The sequence below is a fragment of the Scleropages formosus genome, chromosome 16 (genome assembly GCF_900964775.1).
Source record: "Scleropages formosus chromosome 16, fSclFor1.1, whole genome shotgun sequence".
In the NCBI taxonomy this organism is placed as follows: domain Eukaryota; kingdom Metazoa; phylum Chordata; class Actinopteri; order Osteoglossiformes; family Osteoglossidae; genus Scleropages; species Scleropages formosus.
Window position 1 is genome coordinate 24,449,214 of NC_041821.1, and position 26,791 is coordinate 24,476,004.

The following is a 26,791-nucleotide window of genomic DNA, read 5'->3' on the forward strand; positions in this document are numbered from 1 at the left end:
AGCTGCTCCATACTGACAGATCACAATGAGTACAGAGACTCCACTGAGATTCCACACCATCTCTGCATTCACTGTTAAATGAACTCTCTCTGTACTGAACGTTCGAACAGCGTCTGGGTGATGCAAGAGGGTGTGGGTTCGATCTCTGTTCAGTCTGTGTGGAGTTAGCATGTTCTACCTATGTCTGTATGGGTTTCCTCCCACAGAAAAAAATGTGCTGTTCAGGTTCACCCATAGTGTGTCAGTGATAGAGATAATGTGTTCCACTGATGTATGGATTCTTTGATTCCTGGCTGATGCACGCAAGGTGCAGCATGTTCTTTGCCAAAGCGTTCCCATTTATCTCCTCTACTCACTTCTCTGGACTGGCTTCCTATAGCTGTCCAGATCAAATGCAAGACCCTGGTAATAGCATACAAATGCATCAATAGAACTGCTCCTAGCTATTTATAAGACCTGGTCAACCACTACACCCCAACCAGACCCCTTCGCTCATCTACTTCTGCTCGATTGGTGGTCCCGAGCATGAAAAGTAAAGCACAGAGGTTCTCGATTCTGGCTCCGTTGTGGTGGAATGACCTCCCCTCTCACTTAGAACTGCTGAAGCTCTGTCTACATTCAAGAAAGGTCTGAAAACTCACCTTTTCCGGACTCACTTCGCCCAAGTTCTCTCCAGCTCATGTATGGTGTAAATGTTTATGCACCGTAACTTTATGATCATGTCCAGACAAGCCTTTACACAGCCGCTACTCCTGTATTGTACGTAAATTTTTGTGAAGCTTAGAAAAAAAAAAAATGTAGGAAGGTTATCAAGACTCATCTATTCTGCATTTTATGCACCTACTTGAGCAATGAACATCAGTGCATCAAGTGAAAAGTAACAAACTAGGTTTACTTAAAAAACACATCTGCAACTATGTCTCTTTCTCCTAATGTAACGCACAAGTTTGTATTTTCGCTAAGATGTACGGCGCTTTGGAGAAAAGCATCTGCTAAATGAATAAATATAAATGTATGGATGAGTGACGTATTGTAAATAGCGTATCTAGCATTGTAAGTCACCTTGGGTGATTAAGGTGTGAGGGCTGGTAACACTACACTGAGTTCATTGGAAGTTCCTTTGTAGAAAAGTGTCTGCTAAGTAAATAAATGTTTAGAGTTGATAATAAAATCTTTCTTCTGACCTATCAGACAGTACATGGCATTGCTGCGGCTAACATCTGTGATATTATTGATTCTTATATTCCAAGACAATATCTTTGTTCATTGGATGAGGGTTACCTTAAAGTACCTGTGATCAATAAGATCTCAGTACGAGGGTGTCCCTTTAGCTATTGCGCACCTAAACTGTGGAATAGTCTACCAGTTACTGTCAGAAATGGCCTGTCTGTCTCAGTCTTTAAATTCAGACTAAAGACTTACATGTTCACTCTGGCATATCATTAAGCATTTCAATTCAAGTTGTTTTGTTTTTTTTTCCTCTCTGTATTAACCTGTTTAATCTCTTTAAGTCATCAATTTCTAACAATTTCTTTTTGTTGAGCATTGTTAATTGTTAATATCGAGCATGTTCGATAAGACTTGAGGAGGCCAGCTGGCCATGGTACCAGCATCCCATGCTGACCAAACCTGATGACCACCTGCCATGATGGATGGGATGTGCCTATGTGCTGCAGTGATTTACACATTTAAACACACACACACACACACACACACACACACACACACACACATTTTCAGAACCGCTTGTCCCATACAGGGTCGCGGGGAACTGGAGCCTAACCCGGCAACTCAGGGCGTAAGGCCGGAGGGGATACACCCAGGACGGGACGCCGGTCCATCACAAGGCACCCCAAGCAGGACTCGAACCCCAGACCCACCGGAGAGCAGGACTGTGGTCTAACCCACTGCGCCACCGCACCCCCTATCACATTTAAACAGCTGGGTAATTATCCTTGAGGAAATCAGAGTAAGTACTTTTATCAATGATACTACAGCAAGCTGGCAGATCCGACCACTACACAATCTGATGGCTCTGTTGTCATTGCCTAGCAGAATGATAAAGAGTCTCACTTAATCTAGCAGGCCTAGAAAAAGCAGGCCATAGACAAATGTTCAACAAAGGTGAAGGCAACAAAAGATCAGTAATGAGACCTGAGGAAGGGGTATAGGGCTTAGTCTACATTTACATTTATTCATTTAGCTGACCATTTTCTTCAAAGCGAATTATAATGTAAACTACAAACAATTTACAATTTATGGTAAGTACCTTGCTCAAGGGTACTACATCTTCAGGTGGGACTTTAACCAGGCACCTATGGGTTCAAAGGCAGCTGCTCTAAAAATTATGCTACCAGTTGCTGAGTTAGCCAGCTGCTACCAGCTGCCCAGTGACATGGTCTGACTGTAAATTAGGTGAGATCCTGTGCTGAAAAATGGTCTCTTTGAAGCTATTTAGAAGACACAAATGACTGAACCATTCAGATAATGAAAAGGAGTCACAATTCCACTCTATTTCGGTAGGTGATATCATTATCGTCTCTCAGAAGTTTTCTACTTTCAAACAGATATTCACCAACAGCTCTCCCAATTTTCATTTGAAATGCCTTGTCATGCCTTAACAAGTGTATTATTTGTTTCATACAAAATTACAATGTTTCTGATGAACAACAGAGGATGGAACACTAAAAAATGTACAGGATAATTATGACAAGGTACGCACACACACATTGTCTGAAATGGCTTGTCCCAAGCAGGGTCGCAGTGAACCAGAGCCTAACCTGGCAACACAGGGTGCAAGGCTGGAGAGGGAGGGGACACACCCAGGATGGGACGCCAGTCCATCGCAAGGCACCCCAAACAGGACTCAAACCCCAGACCCACCAGAAAGCAGGACCCGGTCCAACCTACTGCGCCACCACACCCCCTTAGCTGCAGCTAAGAGCTAAGAGCATTGCTTTCCCCGCAATACCAGTTCCCCGGAACTCCAGGAAAACACCGGGTTGTGCTTGGACAGCCAGGTGTAACCCAGAATCACCGGGATGTCAGAAGCCTGAATAATAAAAAAGGAGATGGTCTCCATATGACAGGCCCCTGTCTGGAGACCGATCTCCACCATTTTGGTGTCTACTTGGGATGGCTGAACCCAAGTGCAGCGTTGTTCATCTGAAGTTGAGGGAAGAGGCAAGTTCTCAAAACCAGGGACAGGCGAAGGGTCGGTCGATCGGCAAACAGGACAGGAACGAGGATCCATGGACGTGGTCGGAAAACAAAGCAAGGAGTCAAAAAACCGGAGATTGTGAACAGAGAATAGAGGAAGTGTGTGCGAAGTAACGCAAGGAAGGGCGGTTATCCCAAACGAGATTCCACAACGGTATGGGAGTTGAAGAGAGTCTTTATAGGGTGAGCGATTACTCAGGAGCTAGTGCAGAGTCAGGTGCTGTCGCTTGTGTTGTGGGTGTGGACATGACAATACTTTAAAAAAATAGCACAAGTTTGATTACTCTCTTGAAAACTGAAGAACGTCATACATACTGCTGTCATTTTCTTTATCAAAGTGGAAAACAAGTAAAATATCCAGAAATGTATGTGGTCAGCTGAATACACACACACACACACACTTTCTGAACCGCTTGTCCCATACGGGGTCACGGGGAACCGGAGCCTACCCGGTAACACAGGGTGTAAGGCCGGAGGGGGAGGGGACACACCCAGGACGGGATGCCAGTCCGTCGCAAAGCACCCCAAGCGGGACTTGAACCCCAGACCCACCGGAGAGCAGGACTGTGGTCCAACCCACTGTGCCACCGCACCCCCATCAGCTGAATAGCTTAGCATAAATTATTAACTCTGATGCCAGAACACTATCTTGTAAACAACACCATGTGATGCAAGTGCCAGACTAGGTGAGAAGAAATTGCCCAAGGCCATTTATCAAGAACAATCAGCCTTTACATGCCAGACATTTCTGCTTCCTAAACATGGGCCACTCAACCTAAATATCTTTGTAGGTTTTAAGGCAGGAACTCTTCAACAAAAGTCAGCATCCACACACACACACACACACACACACACACACACACACACACACACACACACACACACACACACACACACACACACACACACACACACACATTTTCAGAACCGCATGTCCCCTACAGGGTCGCAGCGAATCGGAGCCTAACCCGGCAACACAGTGCGCAAGGCTGGAGAGGGAGGGGACACACCCAGGACGGAACGCCAGCACGCTGCAAGGCACCCCAAGCAGGACTCAAACCCCAGACCCACCAAAGAGCAGGCCAAATCCACTACACACCCACAGTTGGTCTAGTAAAGAAGAAACACCCCGCTGCATTAACACGTAAACTGTCTCCTCATCACCTGTATTAGCAAAATAAAGAAATGTACTGCTGAGCAATGTTGCTTCACTACAATCAATCAAAAGGTCAGGTGGACTTTTCCACCCTTTTTCTGTCAGTAAAGGGTCACAAACAGCCAGCTGAATAAGAGCAATGTTGCCACTGTTGACAACGCTAATGTCAGCCTCATCATTCTCTGTCATTGTATGTTGATGACTACTAAGAGTTAAAGAAAAAAATAAAAATTCCTCCATTTCTGACTACAACAAAAAATGGCATCAACCAGTTACTTCCGTTGTTCCAGGTTTCAGTGCCCGGCATCTATGATTTGGCCCCGGGTTTCTGCGTTACATTTGATCTTAAGTGAAATGCATTCTGAGAAAGGTTGGGATTGCACTGAGTAGAGATCTGCAAATCTCATTACCCTCTGAGACCAAAGTGACACTGCTCGTAGTTAACAGCTGGTCACAGTAGGCCTATAGTTACCCGTTGTTCATAGTGGATTGATGGATAATGGGAAAACACAGAGCATTGGTGTCTGGTGTGATGACTCATATGAGGACAACCTTTTTCCCACAAATCCTTTAAATTATGTGTTGCACCTGTTCTACTATTTAACTGACACTTTTTTCCAAGGTGACTTACAATGTTAAAAATACACAGATTTAACTATTTGGACAGCTGGATACATTTTATTGCATCAATTCAGATTAAGTACCTTGCTCAGAGGTACTGGAACTCTATTTAAGCCTGATGCCCTTGAACCCAGAGACAGCAGCTGTAGCCACTATGCCACCTGCTATCTCTTTTAGGTGTACAGCACCCTAGTGGGTATAGATGTCATCAATAACCTCTTTCCCACCCTGACAAATACCTCCTCACTATGTGTCTCTACACTACCTTAATTCCTCTCACAGCAGCTTCCATGTCACTTCATGTTTTTAACAATAGAAATCTTAGTTTAGACGTCTGCACTGGCTTCCTATAGCTGCCTGGATCAAATTCAAGACACTGGTTATTGCCTACAAATGCATCAATAGAACTGTTCCTAGCTATTTACAAGACTTGATTAGCCGCTACACCCCAACCAGACCCCTTTGCTTGTCAACTTCTGCTCGCTTGGTAATCCCCGCGCATGAAAGGTAAAGCACGGAGGTTTTCAGTTCTGGCTCCGTTGTGGTGGAATGACCGCCCCCTTTCACTCAGGACTGCTGAAACTCTGTCTACGTTCAACAAGGGTCTGAAAACTTACGTTTTCCGCACTTCGCCCATGATCTCGCAAGCTCATGTATGATGTAAATGTTCATGTGCTGTAACTTTATGATCATGCCCAGATAAGCCTTTACACAGCTGCTACTCCTGTACTGTATGTAAATGCTTGTGTACCTTTTAAAAAAATGAAACTTACAATGTTAAGGTCACAGTTATTACATCTTCACAATCATTTACCCATTTATACAGTGGGGCAATTTTTTTACTGGAGCAATTTAGAGTAAGTACATTGCTCCAGGGTACAACAGCCAGAGGTGGGGATAAAACCTGTGACCTTTGGGTGCAAAGGCAGTAGCTCTGACCACTATGCTACCAGCTGTTCCTGCATGCATTTCTTTTATGCACCTATTTCTGAGATGAACATCAGTGCAGAACGTGGAAGAAGACATAAACTAGCTTTACTTAGGAATCACATGTCTGCAACTATGTCTCTCTTTCTTTGAATTTAATACACAAATTGTATTTTCTCTGAGATGTATGTCGCTTTGGAGAAAAGCTTCTGCTAAATGAATAAATGTAAATCTAAGTCTATAAGCCAGTTTGTGCTGAAATGCTTTTGGCAGTATGCTGGGGTTTTGTTTTCTTTCTCCTCACACGGAGACGAAGACACAGGGGCAGCTGTACCCAAGTGCAGGATTGGTTATCAGGAACCAAGGGATCGGACAAGTTCTCAGTGTTGGGGATGAGCGAAGAGTCGGTTGATCGGCGGTCAATTGATTGGTGTCTGGTGCTGTCGATTGTGATGCGGGCGTGAACATGACAGTACCCCCTCCCTACGCGACATCTGGAAGGGGGGCAGCCTCTGGGATGCAGAGCTGGCTTATCCGGATGGTCCCGATGGTAATCGGGGATGAGGGATGGCTCAAGGATATTGTGAGCCAGCACCCAGCTGCATTCCTCAGGGCTGTAACCCTCTCAGTCCACGAGGTAGTACAGGGCCCCACGCCTGCGTTTGGAATCAAGGAGGGTGCAGACAGTGTAGGCTGCTTCCACATCCACTTCCACTGGAGGGGGTGTCAGGTCACCCAGAGCGGCTTGGAGCAGGGAGGTATTGTAGGGCATGAGACGGGAGACATGAAACGTGGGATAGATGTGTAAATGAGGAGGCAGCTGTAACCGGTACATGACTGGGGTGATCCGGTGAAGAGTCTTGTATGGGCCTATAAACCGGGGACTGAGCTTCTTGGAGAGTAATTTCAGGCAAATGTCCCTTGTGGATAGCCATACCTGTTACCCAGGCTGGAAAAGCAAGGTGTGGCAGTGTCGGTCAGCCTGTTGCTTGCTTGTACCGGTATACGCTTTGTTGTAGATGGTCCCGTACTGCTCTCCAAGCTGCCTCGCTGTTCATGAACCAGTCATCCACAACCGGGACCTCAGAGGAACTGGGGTGACAGGGGAACAAGGGAAGCTGGTAACCAAGGACACACTGAAAAGGGGACAGGCCTGTGGAGGAATGTGAGAAGGAGTTGTGGATGTATTCGGCCCAGGGCAGGAACCGTGTCCACTGGACCTAGTGGTGTCCGTAGTAGCTTCTCAGAAACTGGATGAGGTCTTGGTTCAGTCACTCCACTTCTCCGTTTGCCTGAGGATGGTACCTAGAATTAAGACTAATGGACACTCCAAGCCTCTGCCAGAATGCCCTCCACACATGGGACATGAACTGAGGACCTCTGTCTGCGACAATGTCCTCGGGTAACCCGAAGATCTGGAATACATTTTGAAAGAGAAGCTCGGCCGTGGCCAGCGCAGTGGGGAGTCTACCTCGAAGCAGACGACAGGACTTAGAAAATGGGTCTTCTTCTTCTTCTTTCTTCTTCTTTGGTCCTTAGTTGGCGATTTGGGGGGCAGGTCGCCCTCTCAACCAATACGCTGCTGTAGGTGCCACTGGATTCCGCATGTCATTCACGATACACTTTCACTTCTGGCGATCGGTGGCGATAATCCTAGTCTCATTGATGGTCATTTTGATTCTTCGGCCTGTAGTCCACTTTTCACCAGCACCCTGGGTCCCCAGTGCTAGCGAATCGGCTGCCCCGGATGCGGTAGCATTAGCGAATGAGTTTTTTCAAAATTTCATGCGGTTTCTTGCCTGGTTTCCCTGGTTTCCCAGTTCTGATCACCGCGGCGGGGTGACCACCCTCCTCCTTTTGCAGTCGGGCTTGGGACCGTCCTTGGTGGAGAAAATGGGTCTAACACCGCTAGGATCACTGTGTTCCCCTCGGAGGGCAGTAAGTTGGTCAGGAAGTCTACAGCTACGTGGGACCAAAGTCTAGCTGGAACCGGTAGGGGCTCCTTTTAGGTTCGGAATTCTAGCTTGAGCACATACCTCGGACGCCTCCACAAACTCCTGGACATCTTCCCGAAGGGAGGGCCACCAGTACTTGAGCAGTAGTTGAGCAGGGCCAGAGTTCGTCAACACCCTGGGTAGCCAGCAGCCGGGGTGTCGTGTGCTCAGTGAAGTAGCTGTGGCTTCCTCCTGGGAAGAACACACTCCTTGCTTTCAGCGGTGTTGACTGGACTGAGTTCCTCCGTTTGGGCCCTCTGGAGGTCTTGCATGAACTGCCAACATACGGGGGTGATAAAGATGGGCTCAGGTGCGTCTGGAGTCAGGTCCTTGTCATACAGCCAGGACAGGGCGTCCACTTTGGTGTTCTTCAAACCAGGGCGGTAAGAGACTGTGAACCTGAACCTGGTGAAAAAAAATGGGCTTGTCGAAGGTTGAGCCGATGGGCAGTTTTCAGGTACTCCAAGTTTCAGTGGTCCGTAAGGACCATAAACGGGTGAGCAACCCCCTCCAACCAGTGTCTCCAGTCCTCCAGTGCCAGCTTGATCGCTGACAGTTCTCTGTAACCAATGTCATAATTACGTTCGGCGGGTGACAACTTACGGGAGAAATATGCACACGGGTAGAGCTTGACTGGGGTTCCCTGTCTCTGAGACAAAACTGCCCCGACACCCACAATCGAGGCGTCAACCTCAACAACACAAGGTAGCGAGGGATCTGGGTGCTTAAGGATTGAAGCAGTGGGAAAACGCTGCTTGAGATCCTGGAATGCCCCAAGGGCCTCTGGCTACCAGGAGAGCTGGGAGCTTTTACCCTTGAGGAGAGCGCACTCCTGCAGTAGAGGCAAAGGTCCTCTTGGAGGCGTCTCTGTCTTTCTGTGGAGGCCAGGTGTCCTCGGCCGACTCGCAAGGGTGTTGGGATCTCCCTTGTGGCCGGCTGTGGCTGTTGCGAACGCTCATGGGCCAGCGTATCCAGGGCTATCTCCTGCCGTATTAACTGACTCAAAAACCGGTCTTCACTTTGTCAGGCGACCGGAGGATTCTTCGGTGGAACAAGGGCGATCCGAGATATAGCAGTGAAGCTCACATTTCTTCAGCTGTCACTTCTGCTTCCGGATGCAACGAATGTTGGAGTGTATCCAGAGCACTTCTTAGGCATTTGACCGCTGCTGGGTCCATGTGTAAGGTGGAATCTTCTGTCACACGGAACCTAGGACACAGGGACGACTGGACCCAAGTGCAAGATTGTTCGTCAGGAACCAAGGGGTCAGGGGAGTTCTCATTGTCGGGGACGGGGGAAGAGTCAATCAATCAGCGGTCAGGGTGAGAGTGAGGATTCATGGATGTAGTCAGGGGATGAGGCGAAGGGTTAAAACCCAGAGAACGGGACAGGAAGCTAGAGATGAGAAAGAATAGGACATACGCGCAGACGGGACAGTTGTCTCAGTGAGATTCAGTGAGTGTAAGGGAGCTGAGGAGGGTCTTTTAAAGGCGGGCACTCAGATTGGTGTCAGGTGCTTGATTGTTGTCAGGAGCAGTCGATTGTGGTGCGGGCGTGGACATGACATTAAACCAATAATATTGTTATATACTGGACTGTTTGTTCATGTGTATATTAGGTGTAAATAACTCCAGTAAATGTTTTCAAGAGTTTGAGTATTTGAGTAAAATGCAAGAAAGAAAAGAGGAGACTGTGGTTGTGGCACTTATTATGGTCTCACATTCTCATATTAATAAATGAGAAATCCAGCATTAAATCCCCAAGCACTCTGATGCACACTGGACTCAAGAGGTTAATAGCTTATTCCAAGATATGGCCCTTTGAGTTATTTAGCTATAGTTTAGGCCCTTTAGTTATAGAGCACCTAAACTGTGGAATACTTTGCCAGTTACTGCCAGAAATGCCCCGTCTGATTCTGTTTTTAAATCCATGTTCACTCAGGCATGCCACCTCGAAATGTAATTCCACTTGCCTTGGTTGTTTTTACCACGTTTATAGAAATGTGTATTAAACTGACTTAAGTTACAAATTGCTAACTCTGTTCTTTCTTTTTGTTGAGCACTGCCTCGCTACATAAGACTTGAGGAGGCCAGCCGGTGGTGACGGACGAATCCCTGAAGATGATGACCAACTGCCATGAAAGACGAGACGTTCCATGCTGAGCTGGGGATTCAAGATACCATATAGCAACAATATCATTATTACTTGTTAACTGCCTTAGAATTGTTACTTAATCTAGAATGCCCAGGAGGGGTGGGCAGCCACTGGCCCTTGGATCCCCAGAGGTTTTTTCTCTCTCAACTTTCAGTTGGGAGTTTTTGTTCCTTTCCTCCATGGCCAGTATGCATACTTATAGCTCTATAAAAGTAATATATATTGGTAGTCATTAGTCAACTGTCTTCTTTCTTTCTTATCTGATGTATTTATTTTTCTTGCCTTATGCCTGCGTTAAAGCACTCTGTGTCACTGCGTGAGACGAGAGCTCTATAAAAATCAATTGAATTGAATTAGAGTGTCCGTCCTGGGTGTGTCCCCTCCCCTCCGGCCTTACGCCCTGTGTTACCGGGTAGGCTCCGGTTCCCCGCGACCCCGTATGGGACAAGCGGTTCTGAAAATGTGTGTGTGTGTGAATTAGAGTGCAAACTATCTAACCAGATACCACAATAAAACCGTGCACATCCCTATACCTAAAACTGCAGACATGGATCTGGATGTTGTGGAATGCTCCAACTATGACATGTTATATTGTCTAAATATGACAAATAAAATAACCCTGAGAGCACGCTGACTCTCTCTGCTTTTCCACAGACAGTAACATGATTTTTTTTACACTAAAGAGACAGGAGTGTCAGATCCACTTAAAGCGTTTTAGTACCTTTGACAGCAAACTGACAGCAACTTATAATATCTAAAATAAAACAGTGCAAGGATATCTTTTATAATGCAACTTAAGATTAATAAAATGCTTTGGTTCCTCAGTTTGTTGCATTGGGACAGATAAACTTCTCTCAAAAGATGAGCTTAACATAGAGATAAATGTCTATTGTATGCAGTACATAACATTCAGCAAGCTGCATGTGTCACATACTTAAGCTGTAAACCTGTACAGTGGATGTTAATGAGGGTCACCTACTAATCAATTGGTGGCATTCTGCTGATAGAGGATGCTTCCAGTAAACAATAATGGGGTTAAAAATGGATGAAAATTGTGAACATTAAAAAACATGTAAAAGACAATGAATAGTGAAAGATGACAGGTCAAGGTTACATTGGTAATGGTTTCCAAAAGGCAGATAATGAAAAAACATAGTGGTAATCAAACAAGGGCTCATAATTCCTAACCTATACTGTAAATTTATCCCCCAACATGTTCCCTTAACATGTTATCTTCATTAGCAGCTAGCATTTCATCCAATCTTACAAACCCATGAACACGCTGAAAATCTATTGACTTCCAGATCCTAGTGTTCGACTGACCTACAAACCAAGGCTCAGAGGCAAGGCCAAACACTTTTTCAAAATTTCTTGCTCAACTTCAGATTCTTTTATCCTTTATTGAAAAATGTGTTTCTACTGGTAAATCTAATTTGCTCATTGTGTGTGTGTGTGTGTACTACAATAATCTGTTATGCAAACGAGGGAATGATTACAGGAGGTTTATTGCAGTCACCTGGGGCAAAAGAATCAGCTAAATTCTAGTTAATAATCCATCCATCCTTCCAATTTCAGTAACCACTTGTCCTGAGTAGGGTCATGGTGTGCCGGAGCCTATCCTGGAAGCAATGTGCACAAAGCCAAGGGGACATACACCTTAAGTGGAATGCTAGTCCCTTGTAGGATAGCCACTCACACACACACACCCACATGGTAAGGGCAATTCAGAGTCACCAATTTTTCTGAACTGTATGCCTTTTTGAAGGTTTGAATGAGTTTGCATGTTCTCCTTGTGTTTCTGTGGGTTTCCTCCAGGTTCTCCAATTTGTTTCCACAGTCCGAAGGCATACAGTTGCAGTAACTCAATTAAGATCAAATACTACATCCATACACAGTGGCTTAGCCTCAAACAAATTGAAAGGCTTCAGCAGTAGCCTCTAAATAAACATATTAAACATAAAATAATTCTGTTAAGCAAGTAAGTGTGTACCTATCAAGAGCGACACTAAGACAAACACCTGAAAAGCACTAATCTCAGTTTTGTTGCAGGGAAGTTATTAGCACGCACGCCAAGTGCACATCATGCTAACTTGTCCACTGTAAGGGAGCTGCTCAAACCACCCTACTGATCTGCCTAAAAGCCAAGGATGAAACCCAGAGATGAGAATCAGAATGTAAATAAATGGTTTGATTACTTTGTCATTCTCTGCTCGGCTTGGTTTTGATTCCAGACAAGGAATTCAGGCTCGTACCTATCAGGAGACAGGCAGAAAGAAAAAGGTGGGTGTCTAGCATGAAAAAAAAAATCAATGTAATTAGTTAAACCCTTGTGACTTTTCTCTTCCTACACTCCATTCACTACACACTTCTTTTTACTCAAGGACATGCAGCACAAATAAAATTATCTAGGCATATAAGGTACTTACAACAAATAAATTAAGATTTTTATTAATGTGACATTCAGTTAAATGTGCATGTTAAAAATAGATACAATAAAAGCCAGCAAATATAACCCACCACAGGCCTGTGTGCTTATAATTAATTTAATTTATGGATATCAATTTATCAAAATACTAATAATAGGTTTTGTATTCAGAATCTTAAGTAATATTACAGAACGGATAAAACTGGTGTTTTATGTGCAAAATGCATTGTACATAAAACTGAAGACAAACAACAAGGAAAAATCTATGTAATAAATAAACAAAATATAAACACTATCGCTTTCAATATATGTATGAACTCTCCACAGGTTTATTTCCTCCACGGCTCATTAAAACTGTTTCCTATTTTGCTGGTGCTGTTACAGTTAAACCTACATATTACATTTAATAAAAAAAAAAAAAAACAATAATTTGACAACAGAAAAACAGGTCAGAACAAAGATCACTACATTATTAGGTATTTTTGTGTGGGTGGATACTTTTAACTTCATAAAGCCTTTTACAGAAATGATGTATAAGTATGGAGAACTGGTTTAAACAAATCACATAAAATGACAAACATCCCCTTTTGGGCAAAATGTAGTAGTAGTGCTCAATCAACTTATGAATTAGGTGTCTGACAGCTTTTATCCACATATTTATTATACAGCATATATCAGCTGCACATATAGCTGGTGGAGAGAGAAGCAAATGTGGCATGCAGACAAGAGGGGCAACACACTGACAGCCAGCATTGTCCCCCTGTCCACTTGTGGGATACGTTTTGAACACAATAATTCCAAAAGAATATTAGAACCTACTGGGATTGTATTGCTGCAGTGATACTCCTGAATTATTATTTAAAAAGCTGAGAAAATTTTACATTCTACCCAGATACTGCCTATGATTATGAATTTTAATTTATAATCCTACATGTCAGCTACATATGAATTCTTTAACTAAATTACCAGAGAGCTGACTAATTTATGAATGCCTTTAGCAAATCCAACAGATTCCAGGATGAAAGCGCATGGCCGAATTTCAGCTTTTTTATTTTTTTTAAAATTGTAAATGTACTTATTTATTCTCAATTAATATTCAAGTATTATTTATAGAAATATACTGCATCATTCTGAGACTAAAATCAATGTGCTGCACATAAAAGTAAATAAATAAAAGCAACCCACCTCAGAATAAAGTGGATTAACATATCGAAGCTTGATTTAGAAAGAACTGACAGTATGTACCTTTTTTAACCAATAAAATTTTCCAAGGACATAGAAAGAGCAGAGCCAAACTGAAAATCTGCTGATGGGAGGCTGAGTGAGTGAGGCCTCAAATAAGGAGCCCCTGCCAATTAGACTTTCGGTAAAACGCTTTATGATCTAGACGCCTTGAGTTTCTGAATATGAAAAGATTCCGAGAGGAGGCAATCACACCACAATGACACCCCTCAGAAGAATGAGGGCAGAGGGACATGTGCAACCAGTTTGCAATTTGATAGGCCCCTCCTAACCAGTGCTGGTGCTCACCTGGGGTCCTTCTGGATGCTGTCGATGGAGGGTGACCTGGTTAGCGTGGCCTCTGGGGGCAGTGCTGGTCCCGACTTGTTGTATGGGGAGTCCACAGATGGGCAGTACTGCAACGTGCGGTATGGGTCGGTATATGCGACAGCTGCAGCAGCAGGTCCGGTGGCATAACTTGCCCGTTGATACGTGCTGGCAGCAGTCTGGCTGCCCGTGCGCTGCAGGGGGGTTGGGTCAACACCAGGGGAGGATGGGGCTACAACAGGGAGGTAGGGACAGAGCAAAAAGTTGAGGACCTGCTCACAGAAGTGGTTCACAGGGTCTAGGCGGAGGACAAGCCACACGGTAAGAATAGAACAAAAGGTGATGGTCACCAACACAAAAAAAAACGACGACGGTGGTAATGAAGAGGAAGGAGACAAGAGGAGTAAAAGCAGAGTCAGAAATTTCAAATACCAGACCTCTATGAAAACTGAAAACAATTTGTCTGATTGCGGTCCCAATCCCTGGTCCTGGTGGGCTGAAGAGATTGATTGCAAGGCTGCATTCTTTATGGATCTACTACAAAAAAAACACACACACACACACACACACACACACACACATTTTCGGAACCGCATGTCCCATACGGGGTCGCGGGAAACCGGAGCCTACCCGGCAACACAGGGCGTAAGGCTGGAGGGGGAGGGGACACACCCAGGACGGGACGCCAGTCCGACAGAAGGCACCCCAAGCGGGACTCAAACCCCAGACCCACTGGAGAGCAGGACCTGGTCCAACCCACTGCACCACCACGCCCCCCTCTACAAAAAACAACCTGACAAAATATAAGATAATTTTTGGACCTCCAACACCGGCCCAATAATGTGATTTGCTGGGCATTCCAATATGTAATGTATGTGATTTTTTTCAAATCACTTTGACATGACAGTAATCGTGTTATATGTAAATAAAATGTTTTATTTTGATACATTTTAACTCACACACACACACACATTTTCAGAACTGCTTGTCCCTTACGGGGTCACGGGGAACCGGAGCCTACCCAGTAACACAGGGCGTAAGGCCGGAGGGGGAAGGGGACACACCCAGGACGGGACGCCAGTCCGCCACAAGGCACCCCAAGCGGGACTTGAACCCCAGACCCACCGGAGAGCAGGACTGCGGTCCAACCCACTGTGCCACCACACCCCCATACATTAACTCATTTTAGTAAAATGTTCTGTGTTGCATATATAGAGTCAAATGCTTGTGTTTTGTCACAAGGGAGAAAAATTACCAATGTTCTTAATGAAACGGAGGATGATGGTGCAAAGAACAGAACAGAGTTTGGATGTTCTCCCATGTTATGTGGGTTTCCATCAAGTGCTCCAATTAACAGTCTGAAGACATGCATTTGAAGTGCATGTCTGAACTGTGTGAATGTTTGAACTGTGTGGCGTTTGCATGTTCTCCCTGTGTCTTTGTGGGTTTTCTCCAGGTGCTCCAGTTTCCTTCTATAGTCCAAAGGCATGCTGGTCTGGTTCCTCCATAGTGTGTGAGTGACAGACAGAGTGTGTTTCACTGATGTATGGATGAGTGATCCTTTTTAAGTAGTGTATCTAGCAGTGTAAGTCATCTTGGTGAATAAGGTTTGTGGGCTGATAACACTACAATGGAAGTCGCTTTGGAGTAAAGCGTCTGCTAAATACAGAAATGTAAGTGTAAGTGAACATAAATTGCCAGTAATGTGTTCGTGAGTGATCTAGCACCCTGTGTATCCGGGATAGGCTCTGAATCGCTGTAACGGTAACATGAAGTTGTTAAAAATAATGTGTGAGAGAATTATGTATTGAGAGTTCTATGCTTGAATATCACTGATTTTTAACATTTTTAAAATGCTTGAAATAGAAATTTTTTCAGTTTGTTTATTCATTTTTAATTGTGTTTCTGTTTTCTAAAAATAATGGCTGAAACAGGGCAAATATGACCTCTGTTAATGTGCCCTGGTGACAGATGTCAGCAAAGAGTGCCCTAACAGAAGAGAAATGTGGGATTACTGTAATTCTACTCCCCTGAACAGTGTTTACAGCGTGTCTGGTGTTTGTCAGTCTTAGTGATCAATAACAAGATCACGGATGGCGCTTATGAGCTGAACTGGTCAGCAATCAAGACTGCATAGGAGCTTGTAGAGCTCAAAATAGCTAGAATATCAATATAAATATTAAACTAAAAAGGATTTTTAAAGTTATTATAGTTTCATCCAAGACTTTTATGGAGGAGCTGGAAAGACCCTGAACTGTAAATAAATTTATGAAAATGCAAGATATTAATTCTGTGGTAGGTCAGAGGCCCGCACTGATCACTGCTAGTTGAGAAGAAGTTCAAGTTAGTCATCTGACGTCCAGCGGCTGGTCTCACACAAAAGTTTGCGGAATATCAATACCTCTGGCACTGAGGAGGAAGCTGCGCACGGACTGAGCACGAAGCTGCGGGTTGGTGGAAGCCAGGCAGGTGAGGTGGAAGGTAGTAAACCAGGAAAGGAAAATTCAAGGGGCCAGCAGTCAATTGTTAGGTTGCCGAGGGGAGAAAAGCTTGGGTATCGGGTAGTGTAAATAATGATTTAAGGCAGACCTGGGCATTTTACAGCCCCCGGGCCACAGCCGGCCCTTTGGCTGTCCCTGTCCGGCCCGCGTGAGGTCAATTGGAAATTAGAAATCAAATGCAAATAAGTGTACACCATGCACACAATACAACTGCATTGCTTTTACTTTGAAGGTGACTGCTTTATTTTTTCAATTTACATATGTACGTGTGTACCAACGCACCTTCACAGTAATGTGTCGGAAAACAGCTGTCTACAACAGATGCTGAGTTAGCTGTTAGCCTTCAGAAATGTAAGCTCACGTTAAAAAAGAAAGAATACAGAATGTAGAGTTTTTAACAAGATATGGACTTCTAAGTATTTATTTACTGAAGTTAAAGGTAAAGCCGTGTGCTTAGTTTGTGGAGTACAGATCGCTGTGTTAAGGATTACAATTTGAATCGCCACAATGTGAGTAAACACGCAGAGAAATATAAAAATTTGACTGATGCAAAGCGGGCATGGGCATCTTATGCTTTCCTAGCTAAGCTGCAAAACCGGCAAGGACTTTTACCAAGCTTCACACATCCAGGGATGGAGCAGTCAAGACCAGTTATGTGATATCCACAAAAATCGCAAAAAACAGTAAGCCATTTTCTGATGGGGAGTTTATCAAATAGCGTTTGGTGGACTCTGCAGCGCTAATATGCCCCGAGAAAAAAGAGGCATTTAAGAATGTGCCTCTCTCCAGACAAACCGTAACGAGACGGATTGAGCACACCGCGGGAAATGTGGAACTTCAACTGCAAAACAAAGCAGACAATTTTGACTTTTTCTCTTTGGCTTTGGATGAGAGCTGCAATGTCCGTGACACAGCGCAGTTCCTCGTCTTTGTACGTGAGATAATGAAGGACTTTAAGATTACGGAGGAGCTGGCAACAATGCGGGCAATGAAAGGGACGACAACAGGGAGTGATTTGTTCACGGAGGTAAATGCATGCTTGGACAAGCTGGGACTGAAATGGGACAAACTGGCAGGTGTTACAACGGATGGTTGTCCAAATCTGATGGGGAAAAATGCTGGATTTCTGAAGCAGATGCAGGATTGTCATGGTTTTCGTCCCAGAAGGAAGGGGCAGACTAAAGTGCAGAGTGCACAGGGGTTTATTCAGATGCTAGACAGGAACCGTAGTCAGGGACAGGCAAGGGTCTTTGGACTACAAACGAGGTACACCAGGAAATCCAGTATCGGAGTCGGAGAAACAGGCAGTAGGTCAGAACACTAGTACGTGGGTCAGGTTTCAGGACGGAAGCGGTCTCAGGAAACGGGCTAAGGGAAGAGGAGCGAGGAGCAGGGAGCAGGGAGCAGGGTACAAAGGCGGCAGGTAGGCTGACTCAGAGCAAGTGAGTAGTCAGCGAACAAGCTTCCGCGACACTCATCGTTCGCTTCTGCTTTTTAACCTGTCGAGCCCCAAGGTGTATCCGGTTATGCCGATGACGTGGGCGTGGCAAGGATAAAGTGACTGAAATGATCCCTGCACAGAAATTGGTATTTTTACATTGTATTATACATCAGGAGGTGTTGTGTAAGTCAGTGCAACAAATTAACCATGTTATTGATGTTGTTACTAAAATAGTTAGATTCATCAGGGCAAGAGCACTGAATCACAGTTTGTTGCACTTTTGGAGGAGCATGAGACTAAACATCATGACATAGGCTACCACACAGCTGTCAGATGGCTCAGCCTGGGCAAAGTGCTTAAAAGAGTATGGGACCTGAGAGCAGAGATTCAAGAGTTCTGTAAGAAGAAAGGGAATGACATCCCAGAACTCTCAGATGCACACTGGATTTTAGATTTGCTGTTGATGTGACTGCACTAATGAATGAACTAAATACCAAACTGCAATGCAAGGGCCTTTTTGTACATGAAATGTACAGCTTGGTGAAGACTTTGATGAGAAAGTTGCAGTTTCTTTCAAGCCAAATGGAGGACAACATTTTCACCCACTTGCCAACACTAATGGAAGCCACACCATCAGCTGATCACCTCCGCAGGTACTCATCCATGTTAGGAGCACTGTATGATGAGTTTTCAAGGTGATTTCAAGACTTCAAAACAGCTGAGAATGAAATGCACATGATTTCTTGTCCCTTTACCTGCAGTGTGGATAATACACCCAGCGATGTTCAGCTTGAGCTCATTGACCTGCAGTCTGATACACTACTGGCAGAGCACTTTAAGTCAGTATCACTGCTGGATTTTTACTCTTCTCTCAAAGAGGAGAACTTTCCACACATGAGGAGGCATGCTCAGAAGATGTTAGTTCTCTTTGGATCTACCTACATATGTGAACAAACATTTGTTGAACAGTGATGAAGTTCAACAAATCCAGATACACATCCTCTCTTACTGATGATCACCTGTCAGCTGCCCTTCACATATCCACCTCAGACATTCAGCCAGACTTCAGTGCACTTGTTTAAGCCCAAGACAGACTGATTTTTCTCACTGAACAAGAACAAAGAACTGAAAAACATCAAAAGCACTTATTGCTTTCTGTATAAAGTTAATTAATTGCTGGTCTTTAACAAACTGCAAAACATACACATTTTCAGTATTGTTTTTGTGAAGGGTAAAAGTATGTTATGTTAAAAATAAAATGGAATAGTGGTAAAATGATTGGCATTTCTCCTATTTTTTACTGCTATATCTGACCTACTCCACACTTTCATAGCCTTATTGTAACATGTATTCTTACGCGTAGCAGCTAATCAAAACCATATAACTTACTGCTTTTTATAAAGAGATAAAATTAATATTGAGCAGAATTCAGTTCAGCCTATTGGTTTGGCTCTCCACAACAGTCCCAGTTTCTCATGTGGCCCCTTGGGAAAATTAATTGGCCACTCCTGATTTAAGGGGTTTTTGAGCAAGAGGAAGGGGTCTGGGGAGAGGAAACTGGATAGATTAGGGGAGGTTATTTTTAGCTATAAGGTACAGAGGTTTGGAGTAATACTGGTGTGGAGTAAGGAGCAGCATGGCATAGCGAAGTAGATAGACAGGCTTGTTCAGGAGAGAAGGCAGCTTAAAGGACAGTGGAGGCAAGATGATGAAGGGGAAAGGAAGCGTATTGATGTATTACAGGCAGGGTTAAAAAGCAGATTAAGACTAGACTAGACTAAATTAAGGAGGGAGAGGCTCTTTGAAGGATGAGGAAGAAAAAGGAACAGGCCAGGGTAGCATTTTTCAGAGATCATTTTAAGCTTGTAAAGGCCTTATTTGGTACGGAAAAGTCTGAGATGCTGAACGTGGAAAAGCAGGAACTGGATGGTTATTTGCATGGGGTGTACTTGGGCTGAGAACATGATGGTGGGCTTGAGTTGCTGGTGAATATCCCATTGCTAGGGATGACACAACGGCAGAAGGACGTGAGCCCTCCAAGGTGAGGGGTGCAAGATATTTTGCAGCGGGTAAGGGCCTCCTCAGCACTTACCCCAAAAGGAGTTCCCTACTAGGTGAACAAAGGTACACCGGATAGCTGTTGCATAGAAAAAGGGTTATTCCAAGATCATGGTGGAGAGTGGGAAGTATTTTTATTCCTACAGAGAAGGATGCTGTTAGGATAGGAGAGTTGATGCCTATTAGCTTTCTCAATGTTGAAGAGAAAATCTTCTTTAGTGTTGTGGTAAATTTAAAGGCAAACAATCAACCAACGTTAACAGCTGCTTGTCCCAAGCAGGGTTGCAGCACACCGGAGCCTACCTGGTAACACAGGCCAAAGGGGGAGGGGACACACCCAGGATAGGACACCAGTCTGTCACAAGGCACTCCAAACAAGGCTCAAATCCCAGACCCGCCACATAGCAGGCACCGACTAAACCCACTGTGTCGTAACACCTCTCTTTAAAGGCAACCAAGTTTATTGACACATCCATGCAGAAGGCAGGGCTTCTAGAATGTTCGGGGTGCTTCTAGCACAATAGCATGATTTGGTATCAGATACAGACTGCCAAAAACAAAAGAAGAGATCTTCCGCACAGTTTTCTGTGAGAGTCATTAAGGTTCTTTCATGGTCTTGAGAGTGTTATGAAGCTGGTGAAAGCCTACTTGGAGGATATCCAGTTTTGTTTCAATATGGAAAGCTACAGAATGTCTTGGCATCGGTTGGAGATTGGAATCATGGCTGGATGTAGTATTTCACCACTGGCCTTCACAATAGCGAAGTTACTATAAGGGCTTCCAAATGGGTTGTTGGTGGTGAAAGGCTGAGGGATGGGACTTCACCCTCCTATTAGAGCATTCATGATGACAGTTACAGGTATGGCTGCTTGTACTCACCGTTTGTTGTCTAAGTTGAATGATAATTTGAAGTGGGTTAAACTGATGGTTAAACTAAGTAAGTCAAGGAGTCTGTTGATTCTTGGTGGAAAGGTGGTGCAGGGGAGAGGTTTTGTATCAATGAGAAGGCAATTCCCTCTATTTTAGAAATACCTGTTAAAGCATGGGTGCATGGTATTGTTCTGTGTTGAGTGACAAAGAGCAGGTTGTGGCACTAAGAGGATGGTTGTCAAGGGTATTGAGAGCATTAATGTGTCTTTCTTCTCTGGAAAATTGAAGTTGTGGTGTTTGCAGCTCAGGCTATTGCCACTATTAAGTGGCCACTTATGGTGTATGAGTTTTCAGTGAAGGAGGTAGAGAAGCTAGAGCAGATTATTAGTAAGGCGGTAAGGAAGTGGCTGGGAGTGCTGCATTGTTTAAATGGTGTAAAGCTATATGGTAAGGGCATGTTGGAGCTGCCGTTGATGAGTTTGGTCAAAAAGTATATGTGCTTAAAATGGGTTTGGAGATGACATCGGCAGAGTCAAAGGATAGGAAAGTGAGAAAGGTGGCGCCATCAGTAAGGACGAGTAAGGAGGGGAACCTTAACAATGTGGTTCAAAGCAAAAGGGGCAGCGCAGCTGCTGGACATGGTTGGTCACCTGCAGATGGGGAAGATGAGGTCTGGCTTTGGCCGAATGCAGCAGTTGTGGAGTGCTACCCCTGAAGCATATAGACAGTGGCTGATTGTTGAGCATGTTTGGGAGCAGGAAGAAGAGATAAGGCATTTGAAGGCATTCAAACAGGTAAAGTACAGTCAGTGGATGAACTGGGAGGGCGTGGAGAAGAGGGGGCTAAGCTGGCAAGATTTGTGGGCTATGGAGGCAAGTCACATTAAGTACATTGTTGGAGTGATGTACAACGTGGTACAAGTGCTGCAGAATCTTAAGCTGGTGATTGTTATTCAATTCAATTTATTTTTATACAGTGCTTTTCTCACAATGTGACACAGTGCACTGAACAAAGGCAAAAGGGCAAAGAAACACATACATACAGCAAATAAACAAAAATAACACTTGATTACAGACTAGCGTTATACATTATCAATGCATTTATTAAAGCTACAAGTATGCGTACTGGCCACGGAGGAAAGGAACCAACAATCTCCCAACTGAAAGTCAAGGGAGGAAAAAAAATCCTCTGGAGGTCCAAGTGCCAGTGGCTGCCCACCCCTCCTAGGCATTCCAGATTAAACAAGATTTATATGTCAGTTTACAGGTAATAATAGCATTACTGCTGAATGTTGACTTGATTTCCCAGCTCACCAAGGTACGTCTTGTTGTAAGATGCGTAACGGTGTGGCAACGCTGAAGCACATTTAGTTTGGGGCCATAGCAAGGTGCTTAAATGTTTAGCAGATTTTTTAAGAGCAAGCATGTGATGGTGAATGCATTGTCTGTTGATAGTATAAATAATACAATTGGTTTTGTGTGGGCAGAAGAGAGTAACACTGTACAAGAAGGGATGTGTCTTGATAGATGGGGTACAGCATGGGACTGGAAGCTGCTGGCTGATGTTGGCAAACAGCTCTAGGTGCCGCAGGTTATTCTGGTTACTTATTGGATCCAGACATGGTGTGTGGTACATGTAAATGGTGCTATATTCTGAGTACAAGTGGACCATGTACAATCCCAATTCCAAAAAAGTTGGGACAGTATGGAAAATGCTAACAAAAACAAAAAGGAGTGATTTGTAAATCACTTACTTCAGCTTGTATGCAAACAAAAATAGTAACCAGGGATTAGCTAGACATTGTCCATTATGGCCTATCATGGTACCAAAGAAGTAACAGAAACATCTATTAGTGAGAGAGAGTATTTGCATTTGCCCATCAAAAGTACTTAATTTGGGCTTTGAAATCAGGTAGTGTCCAGCCAACCTTTGAGCACTTTGAACATCACAGAATTTTGAGCACCACAAAATTTTATGATCTCTATCACATGTGTATACTGCATCCTCTGGTATGGACATGCAGCCCCTAAGGAGGTTCACGCAACACAGTGAAAGCTTGTGACATCTTCATGCATAGCCAACAAAACTTTTAAGGAAACTTATGTGGCTTGTTGGTCATCTTGCTGTTTGTGGGAAAATACTGATTAACAGCCAATGTTAGCTATACTTGTAAAGGAGTTAATCATTCGGAATTCTTTTTCAGTTTAAAAATATATCGAAAGTTGGTAGGAGTACATTGAGCAGAAATGTGTGTCCCCTCTCCCTCCGGCCTTGCGCCCTGTGTTACCGGGTAGGCTCCGGTTCCCCGTGACCCCGTATGGGACAAGCGGTTCTGAAACTGTGTGTGTGTGTGTGTGTGTGTGTGTGTGTGTGTGTGTGTGTGTGTGTGTGTGTGTGTGTGTGTGTTGGTAACTTACTTTCCAGAGAAAAGCATGTAAGTTGGCCAGAGTCAACAGAAAGTCAATAACTGGGGTAAAAGAAAAAGAATGTTCAAATACAGAAAAACATAAATGTTCAGAAAAATAAATGTACAGAAAAGCATAAATATAAATCTAGACTAAAGACTTATATTATATTCTCACTCGGGCATATCACCAACAAATGTCATTCCACTTGGCTGTGTTTCTTTTTTTTCTACCTCTGTATGAAAATGTATTAAACTGTCTAATTTCTGTAAGTTATAAATTACTAACAATTTCTTCTGGTTGAGCATTGTTTCCCTACAATAAGACCTAAGGGGGCTGGCTAGTCATCACACAAGCACCCCATGCTGACTGAAGTTGATGACCATCCGTCATGATGGATGAGAGGTACTTTGGTGAACTGGGAAATCGAGTTATCATACAGCAACAATGCTATTATTACCACGTCCATGACTTTGCTCCTAATGCCAACACTCGCCCGAAATCAGAGCAGCAGGGTATTAAGAAGCTGCACCTGCACCCCCCATTGCGGAATATCATCCAAAAAACCCGTATCTCCTGTGCTCATGAGTGAACCATGGACTACCTACCCATTTATCCCAGCCCCTCATCCTTCTCCATCCTTTGTTCCCCACTCCCGACATCCACGGCTCCAAACTCAGGCATCGCTTCCTCGAGCACGACTCCGGATTCACCCCAAGATCAACGTTTGTGCATGGACCAACGCACATTTGTCCCTGACCATGACTCTTGCCTGCTCGCTTGTGTTTCAAAAATAAGGATCCCAAGATCTTTATTTGACTTTTGTGCTTTGCTCAAGAGAAGACGAGCAGGAGGAGCAGAACATGACTGTGACTTGATCTGGCAATCTTTAGCTATGTTTAGCTATGTTTAGCTTAAACATAATACCTACTCACAGCAGACAGTAATTATTTCTAGAATTTCACTGATTTATTCTCATAGGGTTTATGCTTTAATCATTTTCTAGAATCAGTGCAGCATTTAATACCCATTCATGTGAGTGACCTAAAGAACTCTGAGGGTCCATTTGTTTTTTGACTGTCCATGGTGTCCTTAAAACTCTTAAGAAGTCAATGTTTTCCAGTTGTTTAAGTCCAACTTTCACATCCATGCAGCGTTACAGAAAATACCACTGCCTCAATAAATTTAAGGACCTTTCCAGATCTTTCTTTGCAGCTTGGCCAAATGCTAGTCTAAACTGTTACTCCTATTACTGATGAAAAGAGGAAGTTTTCAACAAATTGTATATCTGCACCATCATTGCTAAAGTTGGCTGCTGTTCCACTTGTCATCATTTTAGTTTTTTTCTGATTTAAACGTAGCCCCATTTTTTTGCTCTCCACCCAAACTTTTAAAGAATCTTAAGGTCTTTTTCATTTCCTCCTCCTCTTCCTCCTCCAGGGCTGTGGTGGTGCACTGGGTTTGCCCGGGGCTGGCTGTGGGCTGGGTATGGGCTTCAAGTCCTGCTGGGGGTGCCTTGTGGCAGACTGGTGTCCCATCCAGCCTTGCACCCTGTGTTGCTGAGTTAGGCTCCAGTTTACTGCGACCCCACTCAGGACAAACAGTTGTACACAGTGTGATGACGATGATTATTATTATAACTGTCAATGCTGCAGCAGAAGTTTTGGAAAAAATTGAAAGGCACACATCAGTTCTACAGACAGTTGCTGCAAGCAAACAAGAACCCAAGCAAAGAAAATTGACCTGCCTTATGGGGTGTAGTGGTCACCTCACTGACTTGATCAGCTAACTGAACGCCATATGGTTTTTTTTTACCACCTTATTCCCAGCAGCTTATTTCATTTGTGCATTGCCTGGTCCAAGAGTAAGCAAGCATAAGCAAGCACTTCCAGCTGTAGTGCCCTTAAGCAAGGTACTTACCCTAAATTGCTGCAGTAAAATTATCCAGCTGTTTAAATGGGTAAATAATTGGAAGTAGCTAAACTTTGTAAATTGCTTCAGAGAAAAGAATCCACAAAATGAATAAATGTAAACTCGTGTTCTATTTATTTAATCATTTGTGAAACTATAAATGAACAGACCACGATAAAAACATATTTACTTTGGTAAATATTCTAGTTTGCTCATAGTTTAATTTGTGCAATGCACTCAGTGAAAACTGTAATAAAGGCTGAGTAATTAAGAGTTTAGTTAGCACAAAATCCAGGGTCTCCTTGGCTCATTAGAACACCGTAAACAAAACGTGGAGAAGGGAAACCAAACATACACTTACAACGACATGTCTGCACACGTAGGAGCGTTTGCAATGCTCCAAACGTCAGTCCCAATTTCCTCTGTCTCCAGTGTGTGGACTCATTGCGGCCTATACAGATCAATGGGGGACCTCAGACAACCCCTTGAAAATGCTTTTACCGCATTGTCCATACCATCTCCTCTTGAAAAAACTGAAATTTATTGTTATTATCATTATTATAAGGATATTGCTTTCTCTTCACAAGTCACTGTCACATTTGGAAAGTAAAATAGCCCTTTAATAACTGTTGATGGATATTTCATTGGACAAAAATGTCATGAAGTGCTCCAAATACAACTCAGTATAGAGATCATGGCAGTCAGTAGAGAAAAGTGTAGGATCTCAGTGAGGTAATTACATAAAACAGTGCCTTTGATGTATTTAACTATGGTTGTACCATTTGTATCAATTCTTTGAATTAATTTCTGCCAAATGAATACCTTTTTGAAGAAACCTTGTTTAAGAGCTGTGAAAGAACAAGCACTCTCAGAAATAATGAACCTTAAATGGGATTAGCATTCTTCAAGGGAGAGATGGAGATAAACTGAATGACTCTCTTACACAAGTGTTTGTTTGGAGTAACCCTGTTTTCCCTACATGAAAAAACAGCTCCAACCGTCACTAAATAATCTAGTGTAAGAACAGAGAGCCCACTCAAAAAACGGGCCGTGACCTCAACAGGAAGATCAGAAAGTGCCTACAGATGCATATTCTGAGCAGTGCAGTCAATCTCAACTACAACAGATTCAGCAAAAAAAAAAAAAAAAAAATTATCAGATAAGTAAATCACGAATTTAAACATGAAAACTATAGGATAACGTGGAGAGAAAATGAAGATAAATTGCAACAGCAATAACTTTGCTTGAGCTGGTTCCATAGATGCAACTGCACGGGTTACCTATACTGGTGTAGTGGGTACATGGAGCTGTTCTTGTGTTTGTTCTGATGATACGTTAGGGAGTATACCTGTGTTGGTGCAGTAGGATCCTGGCTGCAGAGGATCTCCTTGGCTCTGGCTCAGGCTCCGCAAGGGAGGCTTTTGATAGACCCTGTCCTCGTAGATGGGGTTGATGTGGTGCTCTGGGGACTGGAGAGGCCGCAGCTCAGAACCAAGGTGGCTGTGCTGGCTGCTGTATGAACCTCGGGATCCTGCCAAAAGGTGCCAAAACAGAGGTCACA

General features: G+C 43.8%; 1 protein-coding gene across 1 annotated transcript in view; it reads right to left on the reverse strand.

Moving 5' to 3' along the window:
• LOC108933734 (catenin delta-2-like) overlaps positions 1-26,791 on the reverse strand; it is a 340,497-nt gene that overhangs the window by 134,044 nt on the left and 179,662 nt on the right. Inside the window, exons 8-10 of the mRNA XM_029259061.1 lie at positions 26,579-26,761; positions 14,027-14,276; positions 12,267-12,323 (exon numbers count right to left, since the gene is read on the reverse strand). Coding sequence (XP_029114894.1) covers positions 12,267-12,323; positions 14,027-14,276; positions 26,579-26,761 — 490 coding nt within the window. The remainder of the gene's footprint in view (positions 1-12,266; positions 12,324-14,026; positions 14,277-26,578; positions 26,762-26,791) is intronic.